Below are 17031 nucleotides of genomic sequence, written 5' to 3' on the forward strand. Positions count from 1 at the left end.
ACGAATAAGTTTGAATGTGTTTTTGAAAGTAGGAAAGATCACAATATGAAGAAAGAGTTGGAATTCAAGAGGACAAACTGGGAAAAATATTTGTTTACAGGAAGAGGAGTTAGGGATAGGAATAATTTTACAAGGGAGATGTTCGATAAATTTCCATATTATTTGAAATTATTTAAGGAAAAACTAGGTTAAGAACTTCGTTGATACTTTTTTTAACGTCGCACTAACACAGCGAAAATTTTCGGCGACGGAAGGATGGGAAAGGGCTAGGTTTGGGAAGGTAGCGGCCATGGCCGCAATTAAGGTACAGCCCCGGCATTTGTCTGGTGTGAAAATGAGAAACCACAGAAAACCATCTTCAGGGCTGCCGACGGTGGGATTAAAACCCGATATCTCCCGAATGTAAGTCACACCTGCGCGACCCCAACAGCACGACCAACTCGCTCGGTTGGTAAATAACTGATAGGCAATCTGCCACATGGGTGACTAGCCTAACTGCAGATCAGTTTTTTTTTTTTTTTTGCTAGGGGCTTTACGTCGCACCGACACAGATAGGTCTTATGGCGACGATGGGATAGGAAGGGCCTAGGAGTTGGAAGGAAGTGGCCGTGGCCTTAATTAAGGTACAGCCCCAGCATTTGCCTGGTGTGAAAATGGTAAACCACGGAAAACCATCTTCAGGGCTGCCGATAGTGGGATTCGAACCTACTATCTCCCGGATGCAAGCTCACAGCCGCGCGCCTCTACGCGCACGGCCAACTCGCCCGGTCTGCAGATCAGTGGTGACTGATTTTTTGTCGACATCACATATAATCAATGGAATATGATTTGCTGTTCTCGACGTATAAGTTTCTTAAATATTTTTTGCATTATGCACAAAATATATTGTAAGAATTTTAGAAACATGTTTCACAGATTACACTGAGATTTATTTCAGTAAATTAGCCTCCCTCATTCTCAGAGGGGCACGTCTGACGTATGAGAGGAGCTTACTGCATTGCCATTCTTACGGAATGCAAGGAGCCATTCTATTATGTCATCGCCAAACACCAAGTGGCAGTTTTCTTAACATATTGTTCGCTTTCCCTTCCGATCACTGCCGGTACTGAACGGATATATTGAGGATGCCACCGGTTCTCAAAACACTTGAGGTAGAAGAAGGATAGTGTTTAATATAATAATAATAATAATAATAATAATAATAATAATAATAATAATAATAATAATAATAATAATAATAATAATAATAATAATAATAATAATAATAATAATGGGAATGGGAAAGAAGCGGAATTATTATTATTATTATTATTATTATTATTATTATTATTATTATTATTATTATTATTATTATTATTATTATTATTATTATTATTATTATTATTATTATTTTGTCATCTCCGTAGTGGCTACTAGGGCTTAAAGAAGAGTAAAACGTAAAGACTTCCACTCAACACTTACGAGGGATAGAGTGAAAAACTCCATGCCACTTTTACTAAGAAGATTTACCCTGGTAGGCGTACTCTTTTTTTTCTTTCCTTTTTCTGTACGCTAACGGAACCCAAAGATCATATGATAGTTCAGGAGTGGTAGCCACGTTTCTAAATTTCTGACAGCAAAATAAAGTCTCGTCCGAAATTGATAATCTAATTGTTTTGGAAAAATGAAGCAAGAATCACCACTAATACCACACATGATGCCTTCTTCACTAGGCTCTGTTTGTGACGAAAATTGTTAGTGAATGCGATATGAGAGGGACCGTTTTACAATGAACTTGACCGGGTGAGTTGGCCGTGTGGTTAGGGACGCGCAGTTGTGGGCTTGCATCCGGACGATAGTGGGTTCGAACCCCACTGTCAGCAGCCCTGAAAATGGGTTACCGTGGTTTTACATTTTCACAACAGTCAAATACTGGGGCTGTACCTTAATTATGGCCACGTCCGCTTCTTTCCCGTTCCTAGGCCTTTCCTATCCCGTCGTCGCCATACGACCTATCTGTGTGTGTGCAACGTAAAATAAATAAATAAATAAATAAATAAATAAATAAATAAATAAATAAATAAATAAATAAATAAATAAATAAACAATGAACTTGACCTTTCGATGAAGTAGAAATGGAATTTGAATTATTTATGTGATGCGTGTAAAGTAGCCTAAAACTTTTTCATGTATTTAATACCAAGATACATGCACCATTGGTGGCATTAGGAAGGTACCGTACTGGAGAAATTAGGCGTATGGGACAAAAATTAGATTGGGGGAGGGGCGGGGGAGCGAAAGAGAATCGCGGAATGAAGGTTTACTAGACAGACTTGAAGGTATGACCTGAAGGCAGAGATAATGCCCAGGGGTTTGTGGCCAATATGTCCAAGCAAAAACAACAACAAAAAGATTATTCCATATCTGGAGCAACGTGCTTATGTGAACATCCCTAATAATGTGTCATCAAACACGTTTCAAAAACTTCAGTCTGATTTATTTTCTTTAAATCGGAACGACAGAAACGTGACATTTCGTTTCAAATATCCCACATGCATTGGTTGGCATTTAAACCGTGGCCGTCTTGGTGAAAATCCAGTGACTGTGCCACTCGACTATTGATGTTAAAGTCGGGCTGAGTGGCTCAGACGGTTGAGGCGCTGGCCTTCTGACCCCAACTTGGCAGGTTCGATCCTGACTCAGTCTGGTGGTATTTGAAGGTGCTCAAATACGTCAGTCTCGTGACGGTAGATTTACTAGCACGTAAAAGAATTCCTGCGGGACTAAATTCCGGCATCTTGGCGTCTCCGAAAAACATAAAAGTAGTTAGTGGGACGTAAAACAATATTATTATTTAAATTAAGAAAGGGATGCACATACAGGAAAGATGAGTTATTACAATCATGTTTATTTTTTAATTTTATTGTTACATTGCGGCTGTACTGGAATGTCTTAAACCTGTTCAGGTAATAAGGAATCGTCGAAGTGTCTTCATAAAGAAAAGAAAGTATTTTCTCCAACCAATAGCTGCATTCTCTACTCTACTGAGGTCTTTGAGAAGCTATCCTCTAAAATGAATTCCTAAACCGAGTTCTGTTCACCGCATTTGCAAGTACCGTAAAAACGCGATTATAGGACCATGTACGCCTACTAAACGTGTGTTACAGACTACGGGACGGCGTTATAATGGACATATAACACAAGTAGCGTAGACAAGAATCCGTAACATTTTTTTAGGTATATTAACATTTATTGCAATATTAAAATTCTATATAACGTTGATATGAATTACAATTACTGTACGGGAGAAATGACAGCCATCCCTTGGGAAAACTCAACAATAGATGTGTTTGCCTCGTGCATGAACTCGAGTAGTGGTGTTCTAACGGAATCAGGTGGTGATTATTATTATTATTACTCATCTGAATGTTGCGCCGCGGGAGTTCTTTTATGTGGCAGTAAATCTATGGACATGAGGCTGACGTATTTGAGCACGTTCAAATATCACCGCACTGAGCCAGGTTCGAACCTGCCAAGTTGAGCTCAGAGGGCCAGCGCTCTACCGTCTGAGCTCCTCATCCCTGCATGTGATTATTGTTTTAAGAGGAAGTACAGGTCGGCAACTATCCTGTATTAACACTAATCAGAAGGGAAAAGGGAAGAGGTGGTTCGTCACTTCGAAGAATGAAAGTAGCCTATCCGCAAAGGAAAGCGAAGGACTTCTATTGCTATTTGCTTTTACGTCGCACTGACACAGATAGGTCTTATAGCGACTATGGGAGAGGAGAGGCCTAGGAAGTGGAAGGAAGCGGCCGTGGCCTTAATTAAGGTACAGCCCCGGCATTTGCCTGGTGTGAAAATGGGAAACCACGGAAAACCATCTTCAGGCCTGCCGACAGTGGGGCTCGAACCCACTATCTCCCGATTACTGGATACTGGCCGCACTACAGCTATCTAGCTCGGTACGAAGGACTTCATACGCCACGTAAACCTAATACCGTTAGGGTCGAAAAGGAACAAGAGGCGATCAAGGGAGGTCAGAGAGGTAAGATGAAGACGAGAAGCCTGACACAAGTGGATGCAATGTCAGACTCAGCTAGGGGACCTCGGGTCCCCAACCCACGCTTCCAAGATGACAGCTCCTGAGCCCCCTTTTAGTCGCCTTTTACAATAGGCAGGGTATACCATGGGTGTATTCGATTGTCTCCACCCACAGGGAGTTAACGGAATCAGGTATGAATTCATATCAATTGACTTATCAGAAGGAGGTTGATAAATAAAAATCATCTGGTAACTGGTTCATCAGTTGATTCCTCTTATCTAATTCCCCTTCCAATTCCCTTCAGCCCCTTAGCGCTCTTCAGTATCCTCAACGTAGTCCTAAAAAGTTGAGGAACTTTTTTCCAAGGATTATTCGAAATATATTTCCACGGAAAAGGGTATCATACTCAGTTAAGAGAACGCAGGAACCTTGGAAGGGCGTTTTCTTTACTGAACTGTATAACAGAGAGCTGTTTAATCCTTTGTTTCAGGTGTGCCATCCCTAGGAGTGCAGCCCATTGATCCCTTGGAGATAATTTCCCTGGGTATCGGTCAGGGTGGAGGACCAGTGAATATCAACCTCGAATTTAATAAGATTCATCTGCAAGGACTCAGCTCCGGAGTGATGGAGAATGTCAAGTGAGTAATAATTACACTGAGTGGCCAAAAGTCACGGGAAGAGATGTCTCATTACAAAATGTGCCGTGTATGACCCCTGAGTGTTGCGGCTAGCTGCAGCGTAGCTGAGCAGTCTGTCACAGACGCCTGTATCATGAAGATGGCAACACATCGAGAGTTGACCTACTTTGAACGTGCGGTGATTGCGGAGATTACAAGCGAATTCGTGTTTCCGAGGTCAACAGTGTCGAGGGTGGATCTTCAATATCGCAGAGAGAATGTTACCACCCGCGTAAACCGCTGAACGGAAAGTCCACAGGTGTTTAAGGAACAGACATTACGTCGTCTCCTCAGAACCATACTGGATGTTCGACGGGCTACTGTGAGTCAGATCACCGCCCAGTTGAATGTTGGGAGTCAGGAACTCATTTCTACCAGGACTGTAAGGAGGCAGCTGCACGGCACAGGCTTCACCAGCCGACGATTAACTTGTGTTCCTTTGCCGACACCTCGACACAGAGCTCAACGACGTGTATGGGCCCGCGAACATCGGCAATGGACCATGGAACAGTGGCGGCGTGTGGTATGGTTCAATGAATCCCGGTTCCAGTTGTATCGAGCTGGTGTGAGCGTGATAGTGTGGCGTATGCCTCATAAAGCTATGGATCCTGCGTGTCAACAAGGTTGTGTCCAGGCGGAAGATGGCTCAGTTCTTGTCTAGGCGGCGTTCTCATGGTAGCAATTACGCCCCATTGTCCGCCTGCAGGGAGCGCTGACAGGTACACGTTATGTGGATGTTCTTTCAGACCATCTGCATCCCCTTCTGGTCCTGGAGTACCCTGATGGAGATGCCATGTTTCAACAGGACAATGCAGTATGTCACCGCTCTGTAGTGGCAGGCAGATGGTTGGAGGAGCACTCCAGTGAATTTACGACCATAGATTGGCCCTCCAGATCCCCCGATGCTAATCCAATCGAGCATTTATGGGATGCTGTCGATGCTGGTGTACGCTCCACGATCCCCGCACTAAATACACAAGACCAATAATTGTGGGCAGCAGTGCAAGATGCGTGGGTCCAGATTCCTCCAGAACGGTTCCAACACCTTGTAGAGTCGATGCCTCGCCGTACTACTGCCGTTTTGAGGGTTCGCGGAGGAGCGACTCATTATTAATATCACATTCAATGTCTTCCCATGACGTTTGGCCACTCAGTGTATATTAGAATGGGTTTGTTTAGCCTTTATTGATCTTGAATCATCTGCCATCATAAGCAAGAATAATAGAATAACTAAGTTAAGATCACGGTCCTAAACCCGATGCATTGTTTTGAGTAAACATAGAACATCAACCATTATGGAACAACACAGCTACTCCCTACAGTTCGTCTACTAAAGAACTCTAAATTAACGGGAGGTTGCGCTGCTCTGCAGAATTGAGACGTGTAATAGGCTAATCAACGTTATAAGGTGGTGAGTGTTGTTTTAAGTGGAGAAGAGAGGCACATGGCCCTGAATTTGTAATTGTCTGGAATTCTTCCTCTTTCTATGTTTTGCTTTACATTCACTACCCAGATATTTAATTACAATTTGCTTTACGTCGCACCGACACACATAGGTCTTATGGCGACGATGGGATAGGAAAGGGCTAGGAGTGGAAAGGAAGCGGCCATGGCCTTAATTAAGGTACATCCCCAGCATTTGCCTGGTGTGAAAATTGGTAACCACGGAAAACCATCTTCAGGGCTGCCGACAGTAGGGTTCGAACCCACTATCTCCCGATTGCAAGCTCACAGCCGCACGGCCACTTGCTCGCTCGATATTTAATTATAAGTGAGTCAGTCTCCCTACATGCTCTCAATTGACGAGCCTCTTCCGTTAATTCTCCACAGAATTAACAACTATTTTTGTCGTTTCTTAGACCTTTATTCTTATACACTGACTGACAGAGCAAATGCAACACCAAGAAGGAGTGGTTCGAAAGGGATGAAAGTTGGGGAAAAAACAGAGACGGCACGGACGAATAATTGATGTTTATTTCCACCGATATGCAGGTTACACAATGCGCACGGCATCGACTCAGTAGGATGTAGGACCACCGCGAGCGGCGATGCACGCAGAAACACGTCGAGGTACAGAGTTAATAAGAGTGCGGATGGTGTCCTGAGGGATGGTTCTCCATTCTCTGTCAACCATTTGCCACAGTTGGTCGTCCGTACGAGGCTGGGGCAGAGTTTGCAAACGGCGTCCAATGAGATCCCACACGTGTTCGATTGGTGAGAGATCCGGAGAGTACGCTGGCCACGGAAGCACCTGTACACCTCGTAGAGCCTGTTGGGAGATGCGAGCAGTGTGTGGGCGGGCATTATCCTGCTGAAACAGAGCATTGGGCAGCCCCTGAAGGTACGGGAGTGCCACCGGCCGCAGCACATGCTGCACGTAGCGGTGGGCATTTAACGTGCCTTTAATACGCACTAGAGGTGACGTGGAATCATACGCAATAGCGCCCCAAACCATGATGCCGCGTTGTCTAGCGGTAGGGCGCTCCACAGTTACTGCCGGATTTGACCTTTCTCCACGCCGACGCCACACTCGTCTGCGGTGACTATCACTGACAGAACAGAAGCGTGACTCATCGGAGAACACGACGTTCCGCCATTCCCTCCTCCAAGTCGCTCTAGCCCGGCACCATGCCAGGCGTGCACGTCTATGCTGTGGAGTCAATGGTAGTCTTCTGAGCGGACGCCGGGAGTGCAGGCCTCCTTCAACCAATCGACGGGAAATTGTTCTGGTCGATATTGGAACAGCCAGGGTGTCTTGCACATGCTGAAGAATGGCGGTTGACGTGGTGTGCGGGGCTGCCACCGCTTGGCGGCGGATGCGCCGATCCTCGCGTGCTGACGTCACTCGGGCTGCGTCTGGACCCCTCGCACGTGCCACATGTCCCTGCGCCAACCATCTTCGCCACAGGCGCTGCACCGTGGACACATCCCTATGGGTATCGGCTGCGATTTGACGAAGCGACCAACCTGCCCTTCTCAGCCCGATCACCATACCCCTCGTAAAGTCGTCTGTCTGCTGGAAATGCCTCCGTTGACGGCGGCCTGGCATTCTTAGCTATACACGTGTCCTGTGGCACACGACAACACGTTCTACAATGACTGTCGGCTGAGAAATCACGGTACGAAGTGGGCCATTCGCCAACGCCGTGTCCCATTTATCGTTCGCTACGTGCGCAGCACAGCGGCGCATTTCACATCATGAGCATACCTCAGCGACGTCAGTCTACCCTGCAATTGGCATAAAGTTCTGACCACTCCTTCTTGGTGTTGCATTTGCTCTGTCAGTCAGTGTATATACCCATCAACCACCACACCATACCTCTTACTTCTCTATTCGTAAGCTTTTCTTTCATTATTGACAACTTTTTCATAATTTCACATAATTGGAATGTTCTAACCTGGGCCCTGTTTCATAAAACATATTTCACTAATATTATTAGTAAAAACCAATAATATTAACTAATAATATTAGTATTGTGTTTCATAAAATTATTAGTTAATAATATTAGTTATTAGTTTATGAGTCTAAATTATTAGTAGATGTTCCTAATAATATTAGTAAATTGTTTCATATAAAATTTACTCATATTATTGGGATTATTTCTATTAGTGTATTTTGACTCATATTTCATATTATTAGTGAAACCAAAGTGTGTGGTATATTGATATATTGGCATAAAATTGTGAAGATCAGTGAAATGGTTGACTCTGATTCAAATAGTGATGAGGAGAGAGTTTATATTCGCCGTCCAAGAACTTTTAGGCCAAGAACAGCCTATACGGGTATGGAACAATCATATGAATACAATGAGAGATTTAGGTTAGATTACAGAACATTTGAATATGTGCTTGATAGGATTGGTAATATCTTAGAATCTCCCACTGCAAGGAACGAAGCCCAATAGCCACAGCAAAATCCCGCAGTTCCATCCACGCTTGCCTTTTCGAGTCCTTTGTCACGGTTAGTGAAAAGGCTCCGAACAACTGCCCCTTCAACTCCAGCACTTTTCTAAGGAAACTTTTTTTCCTGACATTATTGTCGTTTCTTTTACCCATTGTAGCCTATATAAACTGACAAGAATCTGAAACTGCACTGAATAGCCGGTTCGGTTGTAGTCAAACACAAAAAGCACAGAGTATGAGTGGGTCAAGCGCTAGCCTACTGCAAGGAACGAAAACAAACTACTGTAAGAACATGCAACAAATCGATTCTAACCTCAAACTGTATCAGCTGACTAATAACCTAATATTATTAGTGAAGCCATTTTATTAGTCATGCATACATCTTTATGAAACAGAATTTTGACAACTAATAATTTGTTTTATGAGTTCTAATATTATTAGCTAATATTATTAGTTAGTTTTATGAAACAGGCCCCTGGGGGCAAAGGCGGGCGGCCATAGAGCTAACCACACTACCCTACTTAATACCGAGGTTACGAGGAGTGGAAGCCTTTACCTTGCACTCCTCCAAGGGCCTTCATGGTCTGTTCGAAGATGGCTTTGCTATGCTTGTTTAATTGTTGTTTTAAAGGGAAGGAGGGCGGAATGATGGAACTATCAGCTCTTCTTGACTTTAATCATAGGAGAAACAGGTTTGACCATTCGAAAAATAAAGGTACAATGGCTAAAGAAAGCGAAGGATCATGACAGTCGGCAAAATGGAAGACTCCCTAGATCTCGCAGATCTAATGATGAGGATTACTGCTGTTGAAGAGAACCTAATATCGAGGTCATCGCCTCCCTGACGTACTATTGAGATCAGAAGTGAACAGAGTACATCAAGTGAGTCAAAAAACAAAGATAAAAGAGGGGAGCGCGGCAAAGTGGAAGCCATACCATTCTCGACTTGAACCCCGTGGTCGCTGTGTCATATGTTATAAACCCATTAATGAAAAACAATTTTGTCTATGGAGTACTTAGGCGTGGCGCTTGCTAACCAACTAATCGAGAAGAAATAGAGTCATATCGTTAGGGCAAGTAGAGTCTATCTGGTTAATATTCATTGTTGCCCTATGAAAAGTAAATGAGGATTATTACGGATCAGACACGATGCTTTATAATTATCAAGAAAGTTTAAAGACTTATGCTTACACGACGTGGAAGCTGAAGTTACAGCAGATTTCTGACTACGAGTTTTTCATTGGTAATTAAGAACACAGTTCACATAATAAGCACTACGTAAAATCTACCGCAGTGATCAACTGTTAAGCCCTATAGAATCCCTCCCTGTTTCAATTCCCGGCTCTATCACAAGTTTAAGATTGGTTTGAAGTACTGAAATGAATTGCACTCGGTCTCAGGTAGGCCTATCGTAGGTGAGAAGAGAAATGGGTTCGAATTCCACTCTCGAGCATCTCCCAAGTGGTTACCAGAAATTTCCAACTTCCGTTCCAGGCGAATGCTATAACAACACAACTCTTCATGTAGGGATCGTTTCATGCACGCTTTTCACTGAATGAAGACCACACAAAATGTGATTGTTCGGTCCTTTCTCATTGCGAAGTTGACTGGCGCATTTGTCGGACGTTCCTTCGGGTATTGCAAGAAATTGAAGCACAAATAAAATGAAGTGCGGAATTTAAAAACATTACATCAGCCCAGACAGTCAACCATTTAAAACGGGAAACCAATATATAGAAGCTGTCGATGAGTACATCTATCTTGGATACAACCAACGTGCAGGAATTCCTCGCAGAATAGGTATGAGTTGGATAACATTCTGAAAACTAAGATTCATCCTGACCAAAAAGGATGTTCCAATTAACCTGAAGACCAAGGTTTATAATACGTGCGTGCTGCCAGTTACTACTTACCGTCTAGAAACGATGACTTTAACTAAGGCAAGTGCTCGCAAGCTTCAGCGAACACAACGAACCATGGAGCGACAGATGCTAGGGATCAGCCTTAGGGATAAGATCCGTTCAGAGGACATCAGGAGAAGAACGAATGTAACAGACATCCTGGAGAGAGTAGCAAGACTAAAATGGCAATGGGCAGGACACACACCACGACAAGACTACAGCAGGTGGACCTCTAGGATTGTTCACTGGAGACCATGGGAACACAAGAGAGGCATTGGAGGACCCCAGAAGAGATGGCTCGATGACATAAAGCTGTTGGTTGGTACACGCTGGTTCCAAGTGGCTCAAGACCGAAGTCGATGGAAGCATATGGAAGAGGCAGCACCTCCTAGAGAGGTGCTGGAAGAGGCCTACATCCAGCAGTGGATTGGAATAGGCTAGAAATGATGATGAAGAAGAAGAAGACATCATAGTTTCCCCAACACGAATTTGCCAATATATGACCTTGCAAATGTGGTTAATGTTGCACAGAAGAACTGTCGATTCACAGGAATAAGCTATATTGTACTAAATATCATGAACAAAGTTCTTCCCACAAAGCCCTCCGACTTCGGTAGCAAGAAAAGAATGTTCGATAAGTACTGTTCATATTCCTTCTGTTTGCATTTCCCTCAGCTTGATATTTCATTGGTATCGCGTTTGGCTATTTAACTGACACAGCTGTGGTTCAAACCCTGCCATTACTTTCGAGATTTTCGGAATAAAAGTCGCGTTGCTGTGATTTAGAAACCTATGTATAGGTGTAGGATATGCGATATGATCACAAGATTAACAATCACGTTAAACACAAAGCCTCGCGCTCAATACTTCCAACATTTTAGCCCACGTCCTCTCGAAAGAAAAATCAGTACCCTTTCCATATCTCCCCAATATCAGAATTATGGGCAGATTGACTGATTATGGCTATCCTAATGCCATACCGTATTTTCTTTCTTTTCAGAATATTTCAAATTTATTAACGTACAAGCAGTCAGGTGAGAAATTTCTGTTAGATTTTACTTTGGTTCTTACCTATATTTAGTCTTCTTTATCATTTTATATCCAACCATTACACCGCAAGGAAAAGTCAGAATGGATGTTGAAAACGTGAGCTCCTTGATTGATAATGATGATGGTGATGATGCTTGTTGTTTAAAAGGGCCTAATATCTAGGTCATCGCCCCAGCTACTTGATTAACAACTTTCCCTCGTGTATTGCTGGAAATTACATTACTCGTATTTTCCATTTTTTTAATACCGGTACTGGTACTTCATCCATTAAGCTTTAACAGTAGCGGCGATTGGAAATTAAAAGTGCGGGGGTAAAAAATATACAGACAACAAACAGTACCCGGGTTTGTGGCATATAGCGGACGAGGGTGGGAGTGGAAGTGGGGGATTACATACATCAAAACGGAAGAAACAAGCTACAAAATGGTAAGTTTTTTATGCTCTCTGAGCGAATTTTGACAGAAAGGTAAAAGTTGAGAGTTTAACAATTTAAGTGCGGTAATAATAGTATTTTAAGATTTTGATCCAATACTACATAATAAAACTTTCACCAAAAGAACAATATTACGCATTTATTACAATTAAACAGAAGTACGGCGTGATTATAGCCTACCATTAAAATCATTTAGTATTTGACTACACGTTAAGAAAGTAACAGACACTAAAGAGACTGCCAGATTGACGAATGCGCGCGGCAAGCGGGTGAAACATACATCAGTGTCCAAGACCTTGGAAATATATATATATATATATGTACACCCCTGCTGCCCTCACAGCACGTGGAAAGTCTCCACTGCTTGCTGTGGCGCTATACAAATCAGCCGCGACGAACGATATTTTGTGCGTATGTCCGCTAATAATTTTGTTAATAATTAAAGAAAATAAAGGAAAGAACTGGCTGATAAGACAACAGGGCTTGTACAAATTGCTTTTTTTAAATAATTCCTGTAATTCCTAGTTTCAGCCGGCAAAAGTGCGAATAAAAATGGAATATGTTCTCCAAAAAAAGGGGGTGGGGGGCAACTGCCCCCTCGCACCCCCTTCCTAATCCCCGCTACTGAGCTTTAAGACTCCTGAATAAATGTTAATCGAAGACTGCAACTCACTATCACCATTGAACCTTTCAGTAATGTTATGTTGGACTTGGCTAATGTTGGCTAATGCTAGCTGTCATGGCAGGCAGAGGTTAAAGAAAATAAAAGAGTATAGAGATGGGGAAATGAAAGATTCTCTAGGTCTACCAAACCATTTCAACCCACTATATAAAAAGCTACAATGAAATAAAGCATTTGCAAAATAAAACAATTGAAATCAAACTGTACAAACTATGCCATCCTTAAAAGTTCCTTTATAAATACAATTAACACATTTACTGAAGAAAATGTAGGGATTTTCACCCTCATCTTCGAGATATGCATTAAGTGCATTACTCCTGTTTCCTGAAACGCGGTCAAGGATGAGGGGAGATGAATACTGTAATGGTTAGTGTTATTAGCTGCCGTCCTTCCCGGTAGTGCCAGAAATTTTAGAATGGCAGGAGGGCTGGTATGTGGTTGAAATGGTACATGCAGCTCACCTCCAATGGGGGTGTGCCTGAAAAGAGCTGTACCACCTCAGGATGAGGACACAAGCTTACGTTTCGAACAGCCAGATGCCCTTTCTGACCCCAACCTCAATTGAGTTCATGAAGATGAAATAATCTTCTGTTGCCTATCAGGATGAAGAGATAGAAAAGGGTAAAACAAGTTCCTGATTCAAATTACTTACAGGAATCAGACAAAGATGTAAACTTGCCCTCTTATGGACTACTGCTGAAAGGCATACAATGAAGAGTGGAATTCTTGCTATAAGCAGTTCGGATGATGTTCATGACGATATCTTGGGACTAGTAAAGAAGTGCAGACAGTGTGACAAGATAATCAATATTTAAAATATTAAAGTAGTATTAGTAAGAAAAATGACAGGCAGGAAATTCAAAACTAGAGCAAGTAGACCATTTTAAGAGCTGTTATTAAAGATGTTAAGATCAACCAGTGGCGTATACTGAGGGCTACCAAGGCTATCAGTGAAGCCCAAACCTCAAATGCGAGCGATGGAAATCTAAAGCACATTATATTGTAAGCATCTGACACATTGTTCCATTTGCAAAACTTGAAAGCAATGAGAAAACACGTCGCACGTATTTCTGAGAACAAGGCTTCGGAGACTGATATTGCAGCCCAGACTCTCGTCCTTTCCCATCGACTCGCCTCACGTGGCTTGCTGCTGTTTGCCTACAGGTGCGGGGACCGCCGGAGGATAGCTGTGCTAGGCTTCGGTCCGTCAGATCGCCACTGTTAACTATCACCATGCGTTACTCATCGTATATACTTCCTCACCTCATCCTTCTGTCTTAAATATATAGATAACGGAGTGCTGGTATTTCACTCCCGTTTACTTCTACATCCTTGTAGGAAGACACTGCAGGCCTGCTGTTATAGGAGTAATAGAGTTTCCTTTTTATTGGTAGATCTGCTAAAATGAAATGCAATCTTTCAGGTTTAGTGTTCTCTTTTGTTGGTTGGAATTGAACTCGTGATCATGGGTCGGACACCACTGGTCTTCCGAGGAAGATAATTAACCATTGAACGATGGGTACGACCGCTGTAAAATTCAACATTGTTATTTAACGATTACGACGATGTTAATAATAATAATAATAATAATAATAATAATAATAATAATAATAATAATAATAATAATAATAATAATAATAATAATAATGCTCAAGTTGGCAAGGAAAGAAAATACAGAAAAATAGTTGGCAGTTATCCTGGGCATATAAGAACCAATAGAAATGGGGAAAGGCTTATTGAAGTGTGTGAAGCATTCAACCTCAAGTTAATGTCCACCCAATTCAAGAAAGAAAGGAAGAAATTAATGACATGGCGTTCACCAAATCCCATGTTAGGGGAGTTCCAAATAGACCATGTAGCCACATCGAACCCTGCAGAGATTTTGAACGTTAAAGTGCAAAAAGGTGCAAACATAGATTCTGACCACTACCTTGTTAGAGTCAAGATAAGATTTATTCCAAAGTCCTTCAAGAGACCTTCACCCAAAATCAAGAAATATCGAACTGATGAACTCAAGATAAACCAAGAGATTGTTGAGAACTATAAACGAGAGCTTGAGGTCTTGGAATCTTTGAATTGGGACGAAATGGCAAGGAGGATACAAGAAGCAGCTGAAAAGACTATAATGATCGCCAAAAAGAAGAAACATCCATGGTGGAATGACGATTGTGAAGTAGCCTTACGGGAAAGGTCTAAAGCGTGGAATAAATGGTGTACTAATCACAAGAATTTCGAAGACTTCAAGGAACAACGGAAACACACAGCAAAAATTCTTCGGAATACGAAAAGAAAGTACGAGAAAGAACAGCTGCACAACATAGAAGAAGATTTCAAGAGAAACAACACAAGAGATTTCTATAGAAGGTTTAAAAACAAAATCAAAAAATTCTCCCCTGGTAATCTATGTTTTAAAAGTGAACAAGGGAAACTCATTATTGGTGACAAGAAGAACTGCGAGTATCTAGCCAACTATTTCCAGAATCTTCTGAACTGTGAACCTCCCGAAGATGGATTGCTATTTGGAGAGCCTCAATTCAAGTTGAAGGATTCATTACCACCAAATAAGGAAGAAATTAGGGACATCATTAAGCAACTAAAAAACAACAAAGCTCCTGGGAAAGATTCAATTACTGCAGAGTTATTCAAATTTGCAGGTGAAAATATAGTGGAAAAACTAGAGGAATTATTCGCTTTTATTTGGGAAAAAGAAGAAATACCAAGTGATTGGAAAAATGCACTCATTCATCCTTTACACAAAAAAGGGGACCAAACTAACGTCAACAACTACAGAGGTATCTCTCTTCTTCCTATAGCATACAAAATTCTATCCAAAGCATTGCAGCGGAGGCTTGAAACACATCTAGATAAACAAATTGGTGAATACCAGGCAGGGTTCAGGAAAGGGCGTTCATGTGCTGAGCAGATTTATATTCTAAAATCACTTATAAAAATAAGATCTATGAGAAATCAGAAGAGGACAATCATAACCTTCGTTGATTTCAAAAAGGCATATGATTCCATAGATCGTGGAGTGCTCATGAACGTTCTGCAGGAGTTTGGAGTGGATGAGAAATCTCTGGCCATAATTCGGCAATCTCTTACAAACACTTTTTCTCAAGTCAAATTTATGAGCGAACTCTCAAATCCATTTGAGATAAAAACGGGTTTGAGGAAAGGAGACAGCCTTTCTCCACTACTCTTTAATTGCATTTTAGAAAAAGTTATTAGGGAATGGAGGCTGAGAATGACTGAAAATGGAATGAAGAATGGGGTAAAGATAGGTTGTGGAAAAAATGCGATGATGTTGGATTGCCTTGCCTTCGCAGACGATGTCGTTCTTATTACAGACAACCGTCAAACAGCCAAGAAACAAGTCGAAGAACTACAAAATGTTGCAGTCAAAACAGGGTTAAGAATCTCTTTCGAGAAAACAGCATTCATAGATTCTATAAAAAAAGGCGACACGGACAGACTTGTTACATTGTATGGGGATATCCAGCGTGTGCAAAAATTTAAATACCTGGGAGAAATACTCACCCCCAATGGAGATGAAAAGGAGGGATTAAAGGAGAGGGTGAGAAGGATGGAGCTGGCATTCAGACTATGTCATGACACCTATAAGTCCAAGTCTCTCTCAATTCAGGCCAAGTTAAAACATTACTGCACAGTGGTTAGAACAGAGTGCCTTTATGGAGCAGAAACCTTGACGAGGATGGCTGACCCAGTCCTTGAAAAAAGAGAAAGAAGATTCTTGCGAAAAATCATAGGCCCTAGAAAGTCGACGAGTGACCCAAACACATTCCGGTTAAGATCGAATTTGGAGCTCTACAAGACAGTAGAAAGAATCACGACTGTGATGAGAAAAAGGAGACTGACGTTTTATGGACATATCAAAAGAATGAACCCTGAGAGATTGACCAACAGGATACTTCTTCTGCAGGAAAGGTGGAAAAAACAACCGGGATGGCTTACACACGTGCACAATGACTTGGCAGAAATAGGTATCAAGGAGGAGGATATAAAAGAAAGGACATCATTTAGGAAGAAGGTTGCGGGATTGAGGGATGCGTCTGAAGAGCAACATGCGAAGCCATGGAACATCTCGGTGGAAGAACAAGCAAGAAGAAGTCAAAGACTCAAGAATCTTTGGCGAGAGTGTAAAGAGAAGGGTATCAGTCTGCGTGACAGAAGGAAGATTGTGTAAACGTGACCCACAGGTGGCCGTATCGATTAATAATAATAATAATAATAATAATAATAATAATAATAATAATAATAATAATAATAATGGTGCATAGCATCTACATAGGCTTGGTGGTGACCTAATAAGGATAAAATGAATGGCGAAGACGTCATAAACACCC

The 17031-nt window shown here is 42.0% G+C and overlaps 1 protein-coding gene across 1 annotated transcript in view; it reads left to right on the forward strand.

Moving 5' to 3' along the window:
• The window catches only part of LOC136867716 (protein takeout), a 55475-nt gene that overhangs the window by 23852 nt on the left and 14592 nt on the right, over positions 1 to 17031 (forward strand). The window contains exon 3 of the mRNA XM_067144724.2: positions 4512 to 4659. Within this exon, the coding sequence (XP_067000825.2) occupies positions 4512 to 4659 (148 nt within the window). The remainder of the gene's footprint in view (positions 1 to 4511; positions 4660 to 17031) is intronic.

This window comes from Anabrus simplex, chromosome 1 (genome assembly GCF_040414725.1).
Source record: "Anabrus simplex isolate iqAnaSimp1 chromosome 1, ASM4041472v1, whole genome shotgun sequence".
Lineage (NCBI taxonomy): Eukaryota > Metazoa > Arthropoda > Insecta > Orthoptera > Tettigoniidae > Anabrus > Anabrus simplex.